Source organism: Macaca thibetana, chromosome 3 (assembly GCF_024542745.1).
Source record: "Macaca thibetana thibetana isolate TM-01 chromosome 3, ASM2454274v1, whole genome shotgun sequence".
In the NCBI taxonomy this organism is placed as follows: domain Eukaryota; kingdom Metazoa; phylum Chordata; class Mammalia; order Primates; family Cercopithecidae; genus Macaca; species Macaca thibetana.
The window spans coordinates 136,104,561-136,127,631 of NC_065580.1; the positions used below are offsets into that span (position 1 = coordinate 136,104,561).

The following is a 23,071-nucleotide window of genomic DNA, read 5'->3' on the forward strand; positions in this document are numbered from 1 at the left end:
TGCAGTGGCGCCATCTCGGCTCACTGCAACCTCCGCCCCTCCAGGTTTAAGCAGTTCTCTGCCTCAGCCTCCAGAGTAGCTGGGATTACAGGTGCCTGCCACCACGCCTGGCTAATTTTTTTGTATTTTTAGTAGAGACGGGGGTTTCACCATCTTGGCCAGGCTGGTCTTGAACTCCTGACCTCGTGATCCACCCGCCTCGGTCTCCCAAAGTGCTGGGATTACACGTGTGAGCCACCGCGCCCGGCCTCTGTACATTTCTGTACGTCTAAAATTGCTCTGGATAAAAGGTATAAAAAATGTAACACAGGCCGGGCACAGTGGCTCACACCTGTAATCCCAGCACTTTGGGAGGCCAAGGTAGGCAGATCACCTGAGGTCGGGAGCTTGAGACCAGCCTGACCAACATAGAGAAACCCTGTCTCTACTAAAAATACAAAATTAGCCGGGTGTGGTAGCACATGCCTGTAATCCCAGCTACTCGGAAGCTGAGGCAAGAGAATTGCTTAAACACAGGAGGAGGAGGCTGCAGTGAGCTGAGATCACGCCACTGCACTCCAGCCTGGGCAACAAGAGTGAAACTCTGACTCAAAAAAAAATGTAATGTAACATCTTACAGCTAATAAAGACTTCAATACTGACTTATAAAAGACATCTGATACATAGATCAGGCATGGTGGCTCACACCTATAATCCCAGCACTTTGGGAGGCCAAGGCAGGCGTATCACTTGAGGTCAGGAGTTCAAGACCAACCTGGCCAAAATGGCGAAACCCCCGTCTCTAGTAAAATCCAAAAATTAGCCAGGTGTGATGGCGGGTGCCTGTAGTATCAGCTACTTAGGAGGCTAAGGCAGGAGAATCACCTGAACCAGGGAGGTGGAGGTTACAGTGAGCCAAGATCATGCCACTGCACTCCAGCCTGGGCGAGAGCAAGACTCCATCTCAAACAACAAAAAAAAAGACATCTGATATAAAATAAATGAAAAAAGACAGAAAACAAAATATATGCTACGATTAAAATTATGTAAAAATGTATTTGTCTGTGAACAAGGGAACAGTAAAAAATAAAAATGAGAGGTTTGTCCAGTATGTATTTCTGGGTAATTTCCTCCCTATTTTAGGAACTCTTTCTTTTTTCCTTTTTTTTTTTTTTTTTGAGATGGAGTCTGGCTCTGTGCCCCAGGCTGGAGTGCAGTGGCCGGATCTCAGCTCACTGCAAGCTCCACCTCTCTCCTGCCTCAGCCTCCCACGTAGCTGGGACTACAGGCGCCCGCCACCTCGCCCGGCTAATTTTTTTTGTATTTTTTAGTAGAGATGGGGTTTCACCGTGTTAGCCAGGATGGTCTCGATCTCCTGGCCTCGTGATCCACCCGCCTCGGCCTCCCAAAGTGCTGGGATTACAGGCATGAGCCACCGCGTCTGGCCTCTTTTTTCCTTTTTTTTAAGAGACATGCTCTTGCTCTGTTGCGCAGGCTGGAGTGCAGTGGCGCAGTCACCACTCACTGCAGCCTCAAACTCCTGGGCTCAAGCAATCTTCCCACCTCAGCCTCTGGAGTACCAGGATTATAGGTGCATGCCACCATGCTCAGCTAATTCTTCTTCATTTTTTTTTTTTTAGAGACAGGGTCTCGCTATGTTACCCAGAGTGGTCTGGAACTCCAGGTCTCAAGCAATCCCTTCCACCTCGGCTTCCCAAAGTGCTGGGATTACAGGCGTGAGCCCCTATGCCTGGCCTAGGAAATATTTCTTACTGCTCTCATAGTAATTTTTAGTTAATTTCTACTTTTCTGTTTGTCTGTCTGTTTGTTTCAGACAGTCTCACTCTGTCACCCAGGCTGGAGTGTAGTGGCATGATCTCGACTCACTGCAACCTCCACCTCCCGGGTTCAAGAGATTCTCGTGCCTCAGTCTCCAAAGTAACTGGGACTATATAGGCGCATGCCACCATGCCTGGCTAATTTTTTATATTTTTAGTAGAGATGGGGTTTCACTATGTTGGCCAGGCTGGTCTCAAACTCCTGGCCTCAAGTGATCCGCTCTCCTCGGCTTCCCAAAGTGCTGGGATTACAGGCGTGAGCCACCACGCCTAGCCGGGCTAATGTCTACTTTTTAAAATGCCATTATAAGTTATTTCTAACATTTTTACAGTCCAAGGCTCAAACATTTGGACTAAAGCCTCCATGTTAACGATTTCACTGCCTTTTCCCCCCAAAAACATATTCTAGGCACTGCAGAGTACTTCAGCCTGCCTGTCTCCAAGCTAGGAAAAAAAAGGTCATCTCTTTTAGGCCACAAAAGAACATCTTTACTTATCTGCAAAGGCCAGGTGCTTGCCCTTTGCCTGATGGTTCAACATTGATACCAAAGAGGCTAAAAAATAATCTAGCCCAGATGGTTTCAAACAATATCCCTTTAAGTCTTTGTCTATTTTTTTTGCTATGGTTTGGTTTATGAAACCATGTTCTTGAACACCAAAGGAAGGGCTGGGTGCTGTGGCTCACGCCTGTAATCACAGCACTTTAGGAGGCCGAGGAGGGTGGATCACCTGAGGTCAGGAGTTCGAGACCAGCCTGGTCAAGATAGTAAAACCCCATCTCTACTAAAAATATAAAAATTAGCCAGCCGTAATGGTGTGAGCCTGTAATCCCAGCTACTCGGGAGGCTGAGGCAGGAGAATCACTTCACCTGGGAGATGGAGGTTGCACTGAGCCAGGATCTTGCCACTGCACTCTAGCCTAGCAACAGAGCGATACTCTGTCTCAAAAAAAAAAAAAAAAAGAGCTTTCTCAGACCAATCCCGGCAGAGAGGAGACAAGGTAGGGATGCTCACTTTTATCTTTCCGGCTCCTGTGAAATCCAAGCTGAGAATCTTTGTTGAGTCCCATCCCCCAGACTTTCGTAATATCTGTGGTCTTAGAGGACAGCAGTGTGAATCCATAGCCACAAGCAGCAGACGAAATCTGAAAAGCAGTTCCCACAAAGCATGAACTGATTTGTAATGTCAAGTTTGCTCAGTAATAAGTGACAGGTTATTTATCAAATCCAAGAACACAGACTATTTTGGGGTTTTTTGGTTTTTTTTTTGAGACAGTTTCACTCTGTTGCCCAGGCTGAGTGCAGCGGCGGGATCTTGGCTCACTGGAATCTACATTTCCCAAGTTCAGGCCTCCCATGTAGCTGGGACTGCAGGTGTGTGCACCACATCTAGCTAACTTCTGTATTTTTAGTAGAGACAGAGTTTCACCATGTTGGCCCAGCTGGTCTCGAACTCCTGGCCTCAAGTGATCTGTCCACCTTGGTCTCCCAAGGTGATAGGACTACAGGAAACAGCCACTGTGCCTGGCCTAAGAACACATATTATTAAGACAGCAACTAGCATTTATTGAGCATTTACTATATGTTTGATAAGTATTATCTCATTTAATCTTTATAATCACTCTATGAAGGGTGATTTACATGTAGACAATAAATATAGTGGTAAATATCAGCTCACCACTAGGTATTACCATCCCCATTCACTAAAACCAAGACACTCTCTAGCAGCCGAGTACAGTGGCTCACAACTGTAATCCCAGCACTTTGGGAGGCCAAGGCAGGCAGATCACTTGAGGTCAGGAGTTCGAGACTCGCTTTGGCCAACATGGTGAAACCCCCTCTCTACTAAAAATACAAAAATTGGCCAGGCACGGTGGCTCACGCCTGTAATCCCAGCACTCTGGGAGGCCGAGGCGGGAGGATCACAAGGTCAGGAGATCGAGACTATAGTGAAACCCTGTCTCTACTAAAAATACAGAAAAAAATTAGCTGGGCGCAGTGGCGTGTACCTGTAGTCCCAGCTACTCAGGAGGCTAAGGTCAGAGAATGGCATGAACCTGGGAGACGGAGCTTGCAGTGAGCCGAGATCGCGCCACTGCACTCCAGCCTGGGCGACAGAGACAGACTCTGTCTCGGGAAAAAAAAAAAATACAAAAATTAGCTAGGCATGGCGGTGTGTGCCTGTAATCTCAGGTATTCGGGAGGCTGAGGCCGGAGAATTGCTTGAAGCCAGGAGGCAGAGGCTGCAGTGAGTCAAGATGGTGCCACTGCACTCCAGCCTGGGTGACAGAGTAAGACTCTGTCTCATAAAAAAACAAAAAAACAAAAACACCACCGTCTCTTACCATGGTAGGTAAGTTGAAAGATCTCCTTAGACTGAATCCTGGCTCCATCCTTACCAACTGTGTGACCTGAAGTAGATTACTTTCTCTCTCTGTATCTGTTCTCCTTCTCTAAAAAGTGAAGATAGTACCATCTCTCTCATTGAACTATTGTGAAGACTAAACGAGTTAACACAGCTAAAGCCCTTATAGGGAACAGTACCCAACTCAATGTAAGAGCTATATTTTGAGCCTGGGCAACAAAGTGACAACCTGTCTCTATGCAAAAATCAAAATTTAGGCTGAGCGTGGCGGCATATGCCTATGGTCCCAGCTACACGGGAGGCTGAAGCAGGAGGATCACTTGAACCCAGGAGATCGAGGCTGTGGTGACCCGTGATCATGCTACTGCACTCCAGCCTGGGCAACAGAGCCAGATATAAAAAAAAAAAAAAAAAAAAAAGCTATATATACACATACATACATATAGGTGTATATATACACACATACATACATAGGTATATATATACATATATACACATATAGGTGTATATACACATGTATATATGTGCGTATATACACGTGTATATATGTATATCTGCATATACACACATATATATACACATATATACATATATATATAGAGAGAGAGAGATAGGGTTCTATGTTACCCAGGCTGGTCTCAAACTCTTGGGCTCAAATGATCCTCCCACCTTGGCCTCCCAAAGTGCTGGAATTACAGGCATGAGCCACCACACCTGGCCTATATTTTAGCCTATATTTTACGTTTCATTTTTGTTGTCGTTTAGGGTTTTTTTTGTAATTGCTTTTTTTGTTTTTCTATGTTCTATTTCTTACTGCTGTTAGCAGCAGTAGTATAAGGCAGATGAGAAAGTGTAGTTCCTAGAGGTTGAGTAACTTGACTACATGCTTTTCACCCTGACACTACACCGTTACATTCTCGGGCTACTACCATGAAAAGGAAAACTCAGTACTACAGCTACTGTGAATTTAACACAGTGACAACCCCAAGGTCTTTGGTGGGTGTTTTAACTACACTCTCATCAATCCTCGCCTTCACTGACCCGATGAGAAAACCGGGGCTTCCAGTGGGGTTGGATACAGACCAAAGATGGTTTGATTTTAAAATCAACCCTCTTTTGGCCGGGCACAGTAGCTCACGCCTGTAATCCCAGCACTTTGGGAAGCCGAGGGGGCGGATCGCTTGAGTTCAGTTCAAGACTAGCCTAGCTAACAAGGCGAAACCCCATCTCTACTAAGAATACAAAAATTTGCTGGGCGAGGTGGCAGGCACCTGGAATCCCAGCTACACAGGAGGCTGAGGCAGGAGGATCTCTTGAACCCAGGAGGTGGAGGTTGCAGTGAGCAGAGATCATGTCACTGCACTCCAGCCTGGGCGAGAGAGTGAGACTCCATCTTAAATAAAAAAAAATAATAATAAATAAATAAAATAAACCCTCTTTCCATACCACCCAGAGTGACCATATTCCCAGTTGGCCTGGGGCAGTCCTGGTTTACAGCCAATGTCCCAATGTTCACTCTCAAATTGGATGACAAATTATATGGTCACACTAACCATCCCCTACTACCTCTTGGCTGTTTACAGTTGATCAGACGCCTCTGTAGTGTCTCTCAGGGACCATATGTAAATCTAACCTAATCCTAACACGATCAGTGGTAAACCCATACCAAAATGCCTGCTGGAAAACGCCACTTCAGCACTAATCATGAACAAACGCTGGGAACTCTTTTTTTTCATTCCAGCATTTCTTGAAGAAAGCTAGCTAAATATTTCTTTAAATTTGACGTGTTGACACCTTGTTTAATCAAGTCATCCAAGAGTGATATTTTCCCTTGTAATATGCATTTGGAATACAATATATAGGCCTGCATAATTGTGCTAGTCAAAAAAACCTCCAGTTCTCTGGCCTCCTAGAGCCCCCCTACACCACTGGAATGGCTCCAGTACCACCAAAACAATCTATGTGGGAGGCAGGAGACAGCCCCTGGCCATGCATTCAGAAACACAGAAAAGAGCAAAGTCAGCCAGGCAGTGTGGCTCATGCCTGTAATCCCAGCACTTTGGGAGGCTAAAGCACAAGAATCACTTGAGGCCAGGAGTTCAAGACCAGCCTGGGCAACATAATGAGACGCGCCCCCCTCCCCGCCCCACATCTCTAAAAAAAATTTAAAATTAGCCAGGTGTGGTGGCATGCGCCTGCAATCCCAGTTACTCAGGAAGCTGAGGTGGGAGGATCACTTGAGCCCAGGAGGCAGAGGTTGCAATGAACAGAGATCAAGCCACCGTACTCCAGCCCCAGTGACAGAGTGAGATCCTGTTTCAAAAAAAACTCAAAATTACTAAATGAGCTTTACGGCAGATGTGAGCAGGCAAAAGAAAGAATCACAATCAGTGAACTTGAAAATAGGCCAACTGAGATTGGCCAGTCTAAGAAACAAAGAAAAAAAGGCCAGGTGCAGTGGCTCATACCTATAATCCCAGCACTTTGGGAGGTTGAGGTGGGAGAATCACTTGAGCTCAGGAGTTCGAGACCAGCCTGGGCAAAACAGCAAGACCCATCTCTACCAAAAAAATTAAAAATTAGCCCGGCATGTTGGCGCACACCTGTATTCCCAGCTACATGGGAGGCTGAGGCAGGAGGATCTCTTGAGCCCGGGAGGTCGAGGCTGCAATGAGCTATGACACCACTGCACTCCAGACTGAGTGACAAAGGGAGCCCCTGTCTCTAAAAATTAAATTTAAAAAAAAAAAAAATCCCCTTTCTGAGTTGTTCATTGAAACACCTCAGCTGGTATACATTTTCAATGGACTTTCGAATTTTGCTTTCCTAACATCAGAACTCCTGCAGTCACGCTGGCCTGAGTGAGAATCCCACCGCATATAAACAGCTAGCAGCGGTGGGGCCTCGGGCCTCAACCTCTCTGGGCCTCTCCTTCCTCCCCTGTAATTGGGGATAACAATTGTCGACTCAGTGCGTCCTAAGCGAATGACACGACCCGGCACAACATTTGGCACTGCCACCCAATAAATGTTGATGGCCACTCCTAACGCCTTCCCCTCCCGGGCTTGCAGCCAGCTCGAGAGTCGTCCTCCCTGAAGTCTGGCCACCCAGAAGAGCCAGCTTCTTGAAGAGAGGCGAATAGGTCGACGGAGGCCGGGAGAGCGCAAGAGAGGAAGGGAGGGAGGAAGCCGCGGCCCGCACCTTTTGGTCCAACTCCAGGCGATAGGGCACGGGCTGGATCCTGCGGCGCTGCCGGGCGCCGGCGCGGGGCCCGGGGCCGGAGCTGGGCACCACAAAGGTGGGCACGCCCAGCGCCCCGGAGAAGCTGAAGCCCCACACGAAGACGCGATCGGCGCGGACAGCGCGCTCGCCCACGTATTGGAACACGGGCACCTCGGCCTCGGCTTCTGCCGCTTCGCGCCGGCTCCGCGAGCGCCTGGCCGCCGTCGAGTGCCCTCGCCCCAGCCCCGGCCCGCTCAGCCGCCGCCCCAGCCGGGCCCCAGCCACCAACGCCACCAGCGCCATCCTCCGCTCCACGCCTCAGCAGCCTCTGGGCACCGCCATCTTGCGTGACCCTTGACACCACGCCTCGGCGGAAGAGGTTGCGGCCACCTTTACTCCTGGTTGAAGGCAAAGGCGCTGACGGCAGCCCAAGGCTCAGGGGGGCGGGGCTGGGCTTGGAGGGGCGGGGCGATAATGAGGGGCGGGGTTAGGGGCGGGATTAGGATTCTTGTGCCTTAGGAAAACTCCGTGTCTTGTTTTGCTCCCTTGCTATTGCCCCTCGACATTTCTCACCTGGCCTTGCTGCAGCCTTCCGCGCTCCCGTCTGCTCCCACGCCGCCCCAGGCCGTCCTCCAGCCACAGCGAGCTGGAGTGGGCGATTCCCTGCTGCCTTCGCTTCCCCTGCCCAGGTCCCCTCAAACCTATTACTCACCTTTAGACAGACAGCTCACTGCAACCTCCCCCTCCCGGGTTCAAGTGAATCTCGTGTCCCAGCCTCCCGAGTAGCTGGGACCACAGGCGTACGCCACCACGCCCGGCTAATTTTTGTATTTTTAGTAGAGACGGGGTTTCACGATGTTGGCCAGGCTGGTCTTGAACTCCTGACCTCCAGTGATCCACCCACCTCGGCCTCCCAAAGTGCTGGGATTACAGGCATGAGCCACCGCCCCCGGCCTGTGCAGGCCTGTTTTATGGAAGGTGACTGGGGAACACCCACTGATAAAATGTGGTGACCGCAAGACTGCTCATGGAAAGCCTCTTACTACAGGGAGTAAAATTCATGAAGGCACTGAAACCACCAGTCTGCCTGGCTATGAAATCTCTTCTCTGCGGCGGACCAAGTCTTCCAGCAATTTGGAAGACAAAGGTGGGAGAATCACTTGAGAGTTCGAGACCAGCCTGAGCAACATAGTGGACCCTTTCTCTACAAAAAAAATTTAAAAATTAGCTCGGCGTGATGGTGTGCTCCTGTGGTGCCAGCTCCTTGGGAGACTGAGGCAGGAGGATGGCTTAAGCCCAGGAGTTTGAGGCTGCAGTGAGTCGTGATTGCACCACTGCACTCCAGCCAGCACAACAGAGTGAGACCCTGTCTCTGAAAAAAAAAAAAAAAATTAAATTAAATTAAATTAAATGTAAATATAAAAGTAAAAATAAATGTGTCCATGGACCCACCTGGTAGTAAGTTCCCTGGCACCCAAGGACACATTTGGGATAGATACACTTAGCCGCTCACATTGGTCCTCTTACCCTGTCTCGACCCAACCAGTATTCAATCAGAACCCACACTGTTTGCCACATGGAATTGTAGACGCTAGTGCCACCTTCAAAGATATAAAGGATTCAGAGGGGTGGTGATTCCTATCCAATGGGTGGCTCTCCATTGAGTTCACCTGTTTGGCTCCTAAAAAAATGATGGATTGGCCAGGCACAGTGGCTCACGCCTGTAATCCCAGCACTTTGGGAGGCCGAGGTAGGTAGATCACGAGGTCAAGAGATGGAGACCATCCTGTCCAACATGGTGAAACCCTGTCTCTACTAAAAATGCAAAAATTAGCTGGGCATGGTGGCATGCACCTGTAGTCCCAGCTATGTGGGAGGCTGAGGCAAGAGAATCGCTTGAACCCGGGAGGCGGAGCTTGCAGTGAGCCGAGATCGTGCCACTGCACTCCAGCCTGGCGACAGAGCCAGGCTCCATCTCAAAAAAAAAAAAAAAAGATGGATTGTGGTAGGGAACAGGACCACCATACATTTAGGTGAGTGCATAAGTGCATGGTCCAACTCATAGCTGCTGTGTCAAGTGTGCCATCTGTTTTTTTGTTTGTTTTTGAGACAGAGTCTCTATCACCCAGGCTTGAGTGCAGTGGCGCAATCTCAGCTCACTTCAACCTCTGCTTTGTGGGTTCTAAGTGATTCTCCTACCTCAGCCTCCTGAATAGCTAGGATTACAGGCACCCACCACCCCCCTGGCTACTTTTTGTATTTTTAGTAGAGACAGGGTTTCACCATATTGGCCAGGCTGGTCTCGAACTCCTGACCTCAGGTGATCCATCTTCTGACCTCAGGTGATCCACCTACCTTGGCCTCCATAAGTGCTGGAATTACAGGTGTGAGCCACCGCGCCTGGCCCAACGTCTGGCCTTTTACAAACGCATAATGATGATAGGATAGTAGGTTTTAATTTTTTTTAATTTGTCAATATTTTAATAACCCTATGTGAGTCTCTCAAATTTCTTTTTTTTTTTTGAGACGGAGTCTCACTCTGTCCCCCTTGCTGGAGTGCAGTGGCCGGATCTCAGCTCACTGCAAGCTCCGCCTCCCGGGTTCAGGCCATTCTCCTGCCTCAGCCTCCCGAGTAGCTGGGACTACAGGCGCCCACCACCTCGCCCGGCTAGTTTTTTGTATTTTTTAGTAGAGACGGGGTTTCACTGTGTTAGCCAGGATGGTCTCGATCTCCTGACCTCGTGATCCACCCGTCTCGGCCTCCCAAAGTGCTGGGATTACAGGCTTGAGCCACCGCGCCCGGCCAAGTCTCTCAAATTTCTAAAACATTTTACTATTAAGGGATATCCAAAGGACATAAGCCTTGGTTTAGTATTTTGAAGACAAAGGACAAACTGCAATGTGAACGACAGCCACGGGGTGGCAATACTTACCCACCAATTCTGTCTCTTAAGACCGGATAAAACATCCTAAATGTCTATTTGGCCAATAAAGAGCTGGATTTGTAGCCACAACTGGGCTTTTCTATTTTGCTATCAAAACTTGGTTGGTTTTGAAGACTGGTTCTATGCTAGAAAATACTTGCTTTTCTGGCTGAGCACAGTGGCTCACGCCTCTAATCCCAGCACTTTGGGAAACCGAGGCAGGTAGCTCACCTGAGGTCAGGAGTTCAAGACCAGCCTGGCCAGCATGATGAAATGCTATCTCTACTAAAAATACTATCTCTACTTAAAAAAATTAGCTGGGCGTGGTGGCAGGTGCCTTTAATCCTAGGTACACAGAAGGCTGAGGCACGAGAAATGCTTGAACCCAGGAGCAGAGGTTGCGATGAGCCGAGATTGCGCCACTGCTCTCCAGCCTGGGTGACAGAGAGAGACTCCGGCTCAAAAACAAACAAACAAAAATGAAAAAAACTTGACTAGTTTTATAGACTAGTTCTATGCTAGAAAATATTTGCATTTCTGTCCAAATTTTTGCTTGGAAAAGATGGTACTACTGTCAAACTATCAGCTATCTCAGAGTATCCAAATGTCTGCAAATGTTAGCCAAGCTAATTTCTTCACCACTTATGATGATATTTTCCTGTACGCATTCTAATTATTTTGACGTTTGATGTAGCTGAAATTCTCTAGTCTGGGAAAGAGTGAACGTAGCTAACCTTACATTTGTTTGTTTGTCTGTTTTTGAGACAGAGTCTTACTCTGTTGCCCAGGCTGGAGTGCGGTGGCAGGATCTTGGCCCACTGCAACTTCCTCCTCCAGGATTCAAGCGATTCTCCTGCCTCAGCCTCCCAAGTAGCTGCAATTACAGGGGCCTGCCACCACGCCCAGCTAATTTTTGTATTTTCAGCAGAGTCGTGGTTTCACCGTGTTGGCCAGGGTAGTCTTGAACTCTTGACCTCAAGTGATCTACCAGCCTTGCCCTCCCAAAGTGCTGGGATAACAGGCATCAGCCATGGTGCCCAGCCTAACCTTACAGGTTTTAATTTGTATTATTATTAACTTTATACAATTAATGTATCATGCAGTTCCTTGTAAAAAAAAAATAATAAATTGGTCGGAAGCAGTGGCTCATGTCTGTAATCCCAATATTTTGGGAGGCTGAGGCGGGCAGATCAGCCTGCGTCAGGAGTTCAAGACCAGCCCGGCCAACATGGTGAAACCCCGTCTCTACTAAAAATGCAATAATTAGCTGGGCGTGGTGGTGGGCGCCTGTAATCTCAGCTACTTGGGAGGCTGAGGCAGGAGAATCACTTGAACCTGGGAGGTGGAGGTTGCAGTGAGCCAAGATTGTGCCACTGCACTCCAGCCTGGGCGACAGAGCAAGACTCCATCTCAAATAATAATAATAATAAATTTAAAAACATTATATATGGGTATGGCTAAAGGCTCCTTTAACCACAGTCTCACATATACATCTTGCCATATAAAAAACATTATTTTGGCCAGGTGTCATGGCTCACATCTGTAATCCCAACACTTTGGAAGGCCAAGGCTGGAGGATTGCTTGAGGCCAGGAGTTTGAAACCAGCCTGGGCAATAGTGAAACTCCGTCCCTAAAAAAAATTTTTTTAATCAGCCTGGTGTGATGGTGTGTGCCTGTAGCTACTTGGGAAGCCCAGGCAGGAGGATTGCTTGAGCCCAGGAGTTGAAGACCAGCCTGGGCAACATAGCAAAACTCCCATCTCAAAAAATAAAGTAAAATAGGCCAGGTGCGATGTCTCACGCCTGTAATCCCAGCAATTTGGGAGGCTGAGGCGGGCAGATCACAAGGTCAAGAGATCAAGACTATCCTGGCTAACATGGTGAAACCCTGTCTCTACTAAAAAAAATACAGAAAAATTAGCCGGGTGTGGTGGCGGGCGCCTGTAGTCCAAGCTACTTGGGAGGCTGAGGCAGGAGAATGGTGTGAACCTGGGAGGCGGAGCTTGCAGTGAGCCAAGATTGCACCACTGCACTCCAGCCTGGGTGACAGACCAGACTCTGTCTCCAAAAAAAAAAAAAAAAAGAAAGAAAGAAATTAAATAAATAAAGTAAAATAAAAATTTTAAAAATAATGATAAATAAGTACATATTTATTTATACATATTCTAAGAGATGACCAAAAAATAAAAATAATTTTTAAAATGTTAATAGATGTTTTCCATTTGTTTTTCATAAGTTGTGCTTCAATATTATGAGTGGGATTTGTTTTTACATATCCCCCAAAAAACCTGATACACGACTTTTTTTTCTTTTTCCCAGACAGGGTCTCACTCTGTTAACTAGGCTGGAGTACAGTGGTGCCATCGTAGCTCACTGCAGCCTCTGCAGACTCAATCTCGCCAGCTCTCGTGATCCTCCTACCTCAGCCTCCCAAGTAGCTACAAGACTACAGGCACGCCCCACCACACCTGGACATTTAAAAAAGTTTTTGCAGAGACAGGGGTCTCTCTATGTTGCTCAGGCTGGACTCCAACTCCTGGACTCAAGCAACTCTCCTGACTCAGCTTCCCAAAGTGCTGGAATTATAGGCATAAGCCACTGTGCCCGGCCCACACTTTTTTTTATTTTTGAGACAGAGTCTTGCTCTTATCGCCCAGGCTGGAGTGCAGTGGCGCCATCTCAGCTCACTGCAAGCTCCACCTCCCGGGTTCATGCCATTCTCCTGCCTCAGCCTCCCGAGTAGCTGGGACTACAGGCGCCCGCCACCATGCCCAGCTAATTTTTTGTATTTTTAGTAAAGATGGGGTTTCACCGTGTTAGCCAGGATGGTCTCGATCTCCTGATCTCATGATCCGCACGCCTCGGCCTCCCAAAGTGCTGAGATTACAGGCGTGAGCCACCACGCCCAGCCCACACTTTTTAAATGTTTGCCAGTCTGCTACCTGAAACATATCTCATTTTTTATTTACTTTATATTTCTGTAATCTCTGGAAAAGTTGAACATCTTATAGTTTCATGTCTCCTCTACTGAGAACTGCAAATCTACTCATATCCTTGGTGACATTTCTATTGGGGTGTCTCTTTTTTTTTTTTTTTTTTTTTTTTTTTTTGAGATGGAGTCTCGCTCTGTCGCCCAGAGCCCAGGCTGAAGTGCCGATCTCGGCTCACCACAACCTCCGCCTTATGGGTTCAAGCGATTCTCATGTCTCAGCCTCCCAAGTACCTGGGACTGCAGGTGTGCACCACCACGCCCGGTTAATTTTTGTATTTTTTAGCAGAGACGGGGTTTCACCATGTCAGCCAGGCTGGTCTCCAACTCCTGACCTCAGGTGATCTGCCTGCCTCAGCCTCCCGAAGTGCTGGGATTACAGGCATGAGCTAACATGCCCAGACTGGGTCGTTTTTCCCTTATTACTTTGTAGGAGTACTTGATATATTTGCGTAAAACCCTTTGTTACCCATCTAAATATTTTCTCTTTTTACTTTTTTTTTTTTTTTTTTTTTTTTTTGAGATGGAGTCTCACTCTGTTGCCCAGACTAGAGTGCAGTGGCTCGACCTCGGTTCACTGCAACCTCCACCTTCCAGGTTCAAGCAATTCTCTTGCTTCAGCCTCCCAAGTAGCTGGGTTCACAGGCGCCCGCCACCACGCCCAGCTAATTTTTTTTGTATTTTTAGTAGAGACGGGGTTTCACCATGTTGGCCGGGCTGGTCTCAAACTCCTGACCTCAAGTGATCTGCCCACCTTGGCCTCCCAAAGTGCTGGGATTACAGGTGTGAGCCACTGCACCCAGCACTTTTTACTTAATTCATGTTGTCTCTTGTAGAAAATTTTATCTTGATGATGTAGTCAGCGTTATTAATCCTATTCATTAGCATTTTGGTTTTCTGTATCATGTTAATGAAGAATGTCTATTACCCAATGATTATAAAGATAATTTTTGTATTTTTTTAGAGACAGGGTTTCGTCATGTTGTTCAGGCTGGTCTCAAACTCCTGGGCTCAAGCAATCCTCCCACCTTGGCCACCCGAAGTGTTGGGATTATAGGCCTGAGCCACTGTGGCTGACCTACTTTCACTTTTTACATTCAGGGTTTCGTTTGTTTGTTTTGAGACAGAGTCTTGCTCTGTCACCCAGGCTGGAGTACAATGGCATGATCTTGGCTCACTGCAACCTCTGACGCCCGGCTTCAAGCAATTTTCATGCCTCAGCCTCCTGAGTAGCTGGGACTACAGGCGCCCGCCACCACACCTGGCTAATATTTTGTATTTTTAGTAGAGATGGGGTTTCACCATGTTGGCCAGGCTGGTCTTGAACTCCTGACCTTGTGATTCGCCCACCTTGGCCTCCCAAAGTGCTGGGATTACAGGTGTGAGCCACCGCGGCTGGCTACATTCAGGTTTAGAGTTGACTTTTATGAATGGCATGATGCCAGGCAGCACACTTATTAATAGTTTTACCAAAGGCATATCAGATTGTCCAAAATAATTTATTGGCTAGCAAGGACTTTATCTGAAGATTCAAGATGCCATTTATAACATATGGTTAATTTCCAAAAATACATAGGTCAATTTTATGGAAACTATTTCTACTGCTTTATTCTTATACTAATGTGATGAGGTTTCAACGGCTGCAACTTTATAATATGTTCTGATTTTTATTCATTCAAATGTCTTCTTTGTTCTTGTCTATTCTTTTACAAAAATGCGTTTGCTATTCATAACATTTACTTTCATATAAATTTTAAAATCATCTTGACAAACTGCATTAAAAATTCCACTGGGATTTTGATTGAAATTACATTAAATTCATAGGCTCACTGCGAGAAATTAACTAGGAGAAATCACATTTTACAATCTTCAGTCTTCCCATTCAGAAATGTGGTACCTACTGGCCCGCCGTGGTGGCTTTGCCTGCAATCCCCGCACTTTGGGAGGCCGAGGTGGGTGGACAACTTGAGATCAGGAGTTCAAGACCAGCCTGTCCAACATGGTGAAACCCCGTCTTTTCTAAAAATACAAATAAAATTAGCCAGGCATGGTGGGGCACACCTGTAATCACAGCTACTTGGCAGGCTGAGGCAGGAGAATCACTTGAACCCGGGAGGAGGAGGTTGCAGTGAGCCAAGATTGTGCTACTGCGCTACAGCCTGGGTGACAGAGAGAGACTCTGACTCAAAAAAAAAAAAAAAAAGAAACGTGGTACTACTCATGTTAAGATTGGCTTCGGTCATCTACTTCAGTGGATTCAACTCTCTGCTTGTAGATAAATTATTTCCATTTTCTGAGAACACAATCTGCCTATTTTTTAGGACAGTGGTCTCCAAATTATTTTGATAACACATTCCTGGCCAGGCATGGTGGCTCACACCCGTAATCCCAGCACTTTGGGAGGCCAAGGCAGGTGGATACCTTGAACCCTGGAGTTTGAGGCCAGCCTGGGCAGCATAGCAAAATCCTGTCTCTACAGAAAAATACAAAAATTAGCCCAGCTACTCAGGAGGCTGAGGTGGGAGGATTGCTTGAGCCCAGGATGTGGAGGTTGCAGTGAGCCAAGATTGTGCCACTGCATTCCAGCCTGAGCAACAGAATAAGACCCTGTCCCAAAAAAAAAAAAAAAAAAAAAGGAGCTTAAATTGATTCTTTTTTTTTTTTTTTTTGGAGATCGAGTTTTGCACTGTCGCCCAGGCTGGAGTGCAGTGGTACATTCTCCATTCACTGCAACCTCCACCTCCTGCGTTCAAGCAATTCTCCTGCCTCAACCTCCCAAGTAGCTGGGATTACAGGCACCTGCCACCACACCCCGCTAATTTTTTGTATTTGTAGTGGAGACAGGGTTTCACTATGTTGGCTAGGCTGGTCTTGAACTCCTGACCTCGTGATCCAAGTGTTGGGATTACAGATGTGAGCCACTGTGTGTGGCCAAATTGATCCTTCTGAGTAAAATTTGCGAGCATGAAAAAATACATATAAATTATTTACATACACTATTATACTAATACATATTTTATAAAAGATACAAAGGAATATTTAAAATACAGTAAAGATTAAATAATAGTGTTTTTTTTCTTTTAAAAGTATTTTTATTTTAAATGTTTGTAGGAAACGATAGTCTTTAGACGGAGTCTCGCTCTGTCACCCAGGCTGGAGTGCAGTGGCCGGATCTCAGCTCACTGCAAGCTCCGCCTCCCGGGTTTACGCCATTCTCCAGCCTCAGCCTCCCGAGTAGCTGGGACTACAGGCGCCCGCCACCTCGCCCGGCTAGTTTTTTGTATTTCTTAATAGAGACGGGGTTTCACCGTGTTAGCCAGGATGGTCTCGATCTCCTGACCTCGTGATCCGCCCGTCTCGGCCTCCCAAAGTGCTGGGATTACAGGCTTGAGCCACCGCGCCCGGCCGGAAACGATAGTCTTAAAGCAAATATTTTATTTTCATTTTTAATGCATTCGCTCTCATTAAGAACAGTAGTGGTGGCTGGGCGCGGTGACTCACGCCTGTAATCCCAGCACCTTGGGAGACCAAGGCAGGTAGATCACCTGAGGTCAGGAGTTTGAGACCAGCCTGGCCAACAGGGTGAAACCCTGTCTCTACTGAAAATACAAAACTATCTGAGTGTGGTGGCACATGCCTGTAGTCCCAGCTACATAGGAGGCTGAGACAAGAGAATGGCTTGAACCCAGGAGGCGAAGGCTGCAGTGAGCCGAGATCACGCCACTGCCCTCCAGCCTGAGCCAGACAGAGCGAGACTCCATCTCAAACAAAAAAAAAAAAGAAAGAAAGAAAAGAAAAAAATAATTTTAAAGCAAATATTTTCTTGTGGTTTTTAATCCATTTGCTCTCATTGAAAACAGTAGTGATGGCCGGGTGCAGTGGCTCACACCTGTAATCTCAGCACTTTGGGAGGCTGAGGTGGGTGGATCTCCTGAGACCAGGAGTTCGAGACCAGTCGGGGAAAAAACCAAACTTTTTACTCCTAATAGAAACTCTGTAATCACTGAGCAACAATTTCCTTTCTCCTCTTCTACCCAGTTCCTGGTAACCTCTAATCTACTTTTTGTGTCTATGAATTTGCCTATTCTAAGTACTTCACATAAGTAAAATAACACTTTTTTCTTTCTTTCTTTCTTTTTTTTTTTAAAGAGACAGGGTCTTGCTCTGTTGCTCAGGTAGTACAGTGGCACGATCACAGCTCACTGCAGCCTCAAATTCCTGGGCTCAAGGGATCCTCCCACCTCAGCCTCTCAAGTAGCTAGGACTATGGGCACACACCACTACACTCAGTTAACTTTAAAAATAAATTTTTTTGGTTGGGCACGGTGGCTCACACCTGTAATCCCAGCACTTTGGGAGGCGGAGGCAAGCAGATCACCTGAGGTCAGGAGTTTGAGACCAGCCTGGCCGACATGGTGAAACCCCGTGTCCACTAAAAATACAAGCAATTAGCCAGGAATGGTGGCAGGTGCCTGTAATCCCAGCTACTTGGGAGGCTGAGGCAGGAGAATTGCTTGAACCTGGGAAGCGGAGGCCTCAGTGAGCCGAGATTGTGTTATTGCACTCCAGCCTGGGCAACAAAAGCAAAACTCCATCTCAAAAATATAAATAAATAAATAAATAAATAAATAAATAAATAAATAAATAAATAAATAAAAAAAATGTTTTTGCGGGGGTAAAGATGTTATCTCAATATGTTGCCCACGCTGATCTCAAACTCCTGGCCTCAAGCAATCCTCCCATCTCAGCCTCCCAAAACAACATTTGTCCTTTTGTGTCTGTATTACTTCATGTGGCATAATGCTGTCAGGTGCTGTCAAGGTGTTGTAAGATGTAGCACAATTTCATTCCTTTTTTTGTTTAATCTCAGCTCACTAAAACTTCTGCCTCCCGGTCTCCTGCCACCACTCCTGGCCATCCTCCCACCTCAGCCTCCCGAGTCATTTGGACTACAGGCAAGCACCACCACGCTAGGCTAATTTTGTATTTTTAAACAGAAACAGGGTTTTGCCATGTTGCCCAGGCTGGTCTCGAACTCCTGAGCTCAGGTGATCCACCTGCCTTGAACTCCCAGGCTCAAGTGGTCTGCCCACCTCAGCCTCCCAAAGTGTTGGGATTACAGGCGTGAACCACCACACCTGGCCCTTTGCCTATTTTATTTTATTGGAGACGGAGTCTCACTCTGTCAACCAGGCTGGAATGCAGCGGCGCAATTTCAGTTCGCTGCAACTTCTGCCTCCTGGGTTCAAGCAATTCTCCAGCCTTAGCCTCCTGAGTAGCTGGGATTACAGGTGTGAGTCACCACACCAGGCTAATTTTTTGTATTTTCAGTAGAGATGGGTTTTCACGATGTTGGCCAGGCTGGCCTTGAACTCCTGACCTCAGGTGACCCTCCTGCCTTGTCCTCCCAAAGTGTTAGGATTACAGGCGCGAGCCACTGTTCCCAGCCCCTTTTCCCATTTTAGAATTGGGTTGTGTGGGGTATTGTTGTTTCTGCTGTTGTTGTGTTATAGTTCTTTATATATACTGGATATTAATCCCTTATCAGATATATAATTGGCAGATATTTTCTCACATCCTGTGGGACTCTGTTGATGGTGTCCTTTGATGCACAAAATTTTTCCATTTTGATGAAGTTCAATATACCTATACCAAATCTAATGTCACAAAAATTTCCCCCATTTGCTTTTAAGAGTTTTATAGTCTGGGCATGGTGGCTCAAGTTTGTAATTCCAGCACTTTGGGAGGCCAAGGTGGGCAGATCACTTGAGCCCAGGAGTTCAAGACCAATGTTGGGAACATGGTGAGACCCCATCTCTACAGAAAACAAAAACAAAAATTAGCTGGGCATGGTGGCACACACCTGTAGTCCCAGCTACTCAGGAGGCTGAGGTGGGAGGATCATTTGAGCCTGGGAAATTGAGGCTGCAGTGAGCCATGATGTATTCCAGCCTGGGTGACAGAACAATACCTTGTCTCAAAAAAAGAAAAAAAAGAAAAAAGAAAGAAAGGAAGGAAGGAAGGAAGAAAAAGAAAGAGAGAAAGGAAGGAAGAAAGAAAGGAAGGAAAAAAAGAGTTTTGTAATTTTGGCTAATACATTTAGCTCTTTCACCCAGTTTGAATTAATTTTTGTATATCATTCAAGGTAAGGTAAAGATGCCACTTCATTTTTTGGCATATGGCTATCCAGTTTTCCCAGCACCATTTATTGAAAAGACTGTCCTTTCTCTATTGAATGGTCTTGGTAACCTTGTCAAAAATCATCTGACCATATGTGTGAGGGTTTATATCCTGGATTTCTATTCTATTCCATATGTCTGCCTTTATAACAGTACCAAAATGTTTTGATTACAGTAGCTTTGTAATAAGTTTTGAAATCAGGAACTGTGAATCATCCAATTTTGTGTTTTCTTTTTTTTTTTTTTTTTTTTTTTTTGAGACAGAGTCTCGCTCTGCCGCCCAGGCTGGAGTGCAGTGGCCGGATCTCAGCTCACTGCAAGCTCCGCCTCCCGGGTTCACACCATTCTCCTGCCTCAGCCTCCCGAGTAGTTGGGACTACAGGCACCCACCACCGCGCCTGGCTAGTTTTTTGTATTTTTTAGTAGAGACGGGGTTTCACCGTGTTAGCCAGGATGGTCTCGATCTCCTGACCTCGTGATCCGCCCGTCTCGGCCTCCCAAAGTGCTGGGATTACAGGCTTGAGCCACCGCGCCCGGCCTGTTTTTTCTTTTAGAAATTATTTTGGCTATTCATCATCCCTTGGGATTCCACACACATTTTTTTTATGAGACAGAGTCTCACTCTGTTGCCCAGGCTGAAGTGCAGTGGCATGATCTCAGCTAACTGCAACCTCCACCTTTTTTAGGTTCAAGCAATTCTTGTGCCTCAGCCTCCTGAGTAGCTGGGATTACAGGCACCCACCACGATGCCTGGCTAATTTTTGTTTTTGTTTTTTGTAGAGATGGGGTCTCACCACATTGGCCAGTTTGGTCTCAAACTCCTGGCCTCAAGTGATCTGCCCAACTCGGCCTCCCGAAAGTGCTGGGATTACAGGCGTGAACCACCGCACCTGACCTGTAGAAAGGTTTTTAACTATAATTTCTTTTTTTTTTTTTGAGACAGAGTTTCACTCTTGTTTTCCAGGCTGGAGTGCAATGGCACGATCTCAGCTCACCGCAACCTCCGCCTCCCAGGTTCAAGCAATTCTCCTGCCTCAGCCTCCCGAGTAGCTGGGATTACAGGCACCCATCACCATGCCTTGCTAATTGTTTGTATATTTAGTGGACACGGGGTTTCACCATGTCGGCCAGGTTAGTCTTGAACTCCCGACCTCAGGTGATCTGCCCGCCTCGGCCTCCCAAAGTGCTGGGATTACAGGTGTGAGCCACCGCACCCGGCCTAACTATAATTTCAATGTCTTTAATAGTTATAGAGCTATTCAGGTTATCCTTTTCTTCTTGAGTGAGCTTTGGTAATTGGTGTCTTTCAAGAAATATGTCCATTTCATCTAAGTTGTTGAACTTAATACCATAATCTTGCTTATAGTTTTCCCTTATTATCTTTTTAATATCTGTAGAATCTGTAGTGATTTCATCTCTTTAATTCCTAAAATTGGTAGGTTGTGTCTTCATTTTCTTTTCTGTCCAGTCTAGCTAGAAGTTTGTCAGTTTCATAAACCATCCCACAAAAGCAGCTTTGGGATCACTGATTTTCTCTATTGTTTTTTCTGTGCTCTATTTCATTGAGTTCAGATTTTACCTTTATTAGTCCCTCTCCTCTCTCCTGCTTAATTTGTATTTAATTTTCTCTTATTTTTCTTGTTTCTTAAGTAGCTGAATTTATTAATTCAAGACATTTCCTTTTTCCTAATATAGGTGTTCTGTGCGGCATCTCACCAATTCTGATGTGTGTGTGTTTTTTTATTTTCATTTAGTTCAAAAGACTTTCTAATATCCCTTTTCATTTCTTCTTTATTCCATAGTTTATTTAGAAGTGTGTTATTTGGTCTCCAAATATTTGGGGATTTGTCAAGCACCTTCTGTTATTAATTTCTTTCCTTTTCTTTATCTTTCTTTCTTTCTTTTTTTTTTCTGAGACAGGGTCTCACTCTGTTCCCCAGGCTGGAGTACAGTGGCGTGATCTTGGCTCATTATAACCTCCACCTCCTGGGTTTCAAAGTGATTCTCCCACCTCAGCCTCCCAAGTAGCTGGGACTTACAGGCGCATGCCACCATGCCTGGCTTATTTTTTGTATTTTTAGTAGAGACGGGGTTTCACCATGTTGGCCAGGCTGGTCTCCAACTCCTGACCTCAGGTGATCTGCCCGCCTCAGCCCCACAAAGTGCTGGGATTACAGGCGTGAGGCACTGCACCTGGCCTGGTTTATAGTTTTTATTATGTTCAGACAATTGTCTCTCCTCTCCGCTACAGATTTCATTTGTGTATTAGATTACTTGAAGTTGTCCCAAAGCTCATTAATGCTTTTTTTTTTTTTAATTCTTTTTTCTCTGTGTGTTTTTCTCTTTGTGATAGTTACTATTGCTGTGCCTTCAAGTTCACTAACCTTTTCGTCTGCAATGTCTAATTTGTCATTAATCCCATCCAGTGTACTTTTTAGAAAAAAATCTCGTTGTAGGCTGGGTGCAGTGGCTCACGGCTATAATCCCAACACTTTGGGAGCCTGAGGCGGGAGGATCACTTGAGGTCAGGAGTTTGAAACCAGTCTGGCCAACATGGTGAAATCCCATCTCTACTAAAAACACAAAAATTAGTCGGGCGTGGTGGCATGACCTGTAGTCCCAGCTACTTGGGAGGCTGAGGCAGGAGAATCACGTGAGTCTGAGAGACAGAGGAGGCAGTGAGCTGAGATTGCACCACTGCACACCAGCCTGGGCAACAGAGCTAGACTCTGTTTCAGAAAAAAAAAAAACCTTGACCAGGCGCGGTGGCTCACGCCTGTAATCCCAGCACTTTGGGAGGCTGAGGCAGGCGGATCACAAGGTCAGGAGTTCAAGACCAGCCTGGCCAATATGGTGAAACCCGTCTCTACTAAAAATACAAAAATTAGCCAGGCGTGGTGGCGGGCGCCTGTAGTCCCAGCTACTTGGGAGGCTGAGGCAGGAGAATGGCGTGAACCCGGGAGGCAGAGGGTTGCAGTGAGCCAAGACCGTACCACTACACTCCAGTCTGGGCGACAGAGCGAGACTGTGTCTCAAAAAACAGAAACAAAAACAAAAAAAAATCTCATGTAGATTTTATCTATAGAAGTTCGATTTGGGTCTTCTTAATATTTCCCACGCCTCTACTTAACTTTTGAGCATTTGAAATAGTTATAATGATTGTTTTAATGTCCTTTTCTGCTAATACTAATATCTGGGTGAGTTCTGGGTTGATTTATATTGTTTATTCTCCTCATTACGGGTCACATGTTCCTGTTTCTTTGTATGTCAGTAATCTGCTTGGACACCAGACGCTGTGAATTTTACCTTTCTTGAAACTGGATATATTTGTATTACCATAACTCTTCTTGGGCTTTGTTCTGGAATACAGTTAAGTTACTTGGAAACGGGCACAGTGGCTCATGCCTGTAATCCCAGCATTTTGGGAGGCAGAGGCAGAAGGATTATTTGAGGTCAGGAGTTTGAGACCAGCCTGGCCAACATGGTGAAACCCCGTCTCTACTAAAAATACAAAAAAATTAGCTGGCTTTGGGAGGCCAAGGCGGGCAGATCACGATATCAGGAGTTCGAGACCAG

At 46.3% G+C, this 23,071-nt stretch overlaps 1 protein-coding gene and 1 long non-coding RNA gene across 2 annotated transcripts in view; both read right to left on the reverse strand.

The window, feature by feature from the left end:
• RCC1L (RCC1 like) overlaps positions 1–7,849 on the reverse strand; it is a 36,439-nt gene extending 28,590 nt beyond the window's left edge. The window contains exons 1-2 of the mRNA XM_050783730.1: positions 7,383–7,849; positions 2,832–2,961 (exon numbers count right to left, since the gene is read on the reverse strand). Of these exons, the coding sequence (XP_050639687.1) occupies positions 2,832–2,961; positions 7,383–7,706 (454 nt within the window). The 5' untranslated portion in view covers positions 7,707–7,849. The remainder of the gene's footprint in view (positions 1–2,831; positions 2,962–7,382) is intronic.
• Positions 7,850–8,351: 502 nt separating this feature from the next.
• Positions 8,352–22,335, reverse strand: LOC126950440 (uncharacterized). The gene is made up of 4 exons (XR_007724176.1): positions 22,253–22,335; positions 17,881–17,886; positions 14,667–14,672; positions 8,352–8,775 (listed from the first exon to the last, which is right to left on the reverse strand). It is a non-coding gene; the product is annotated as an uncharacterized LOC126950440 (long non-coding RNA).
• Between the last annotated feature and the right edge of the window lie 736 nt (positions 22,336–23,071).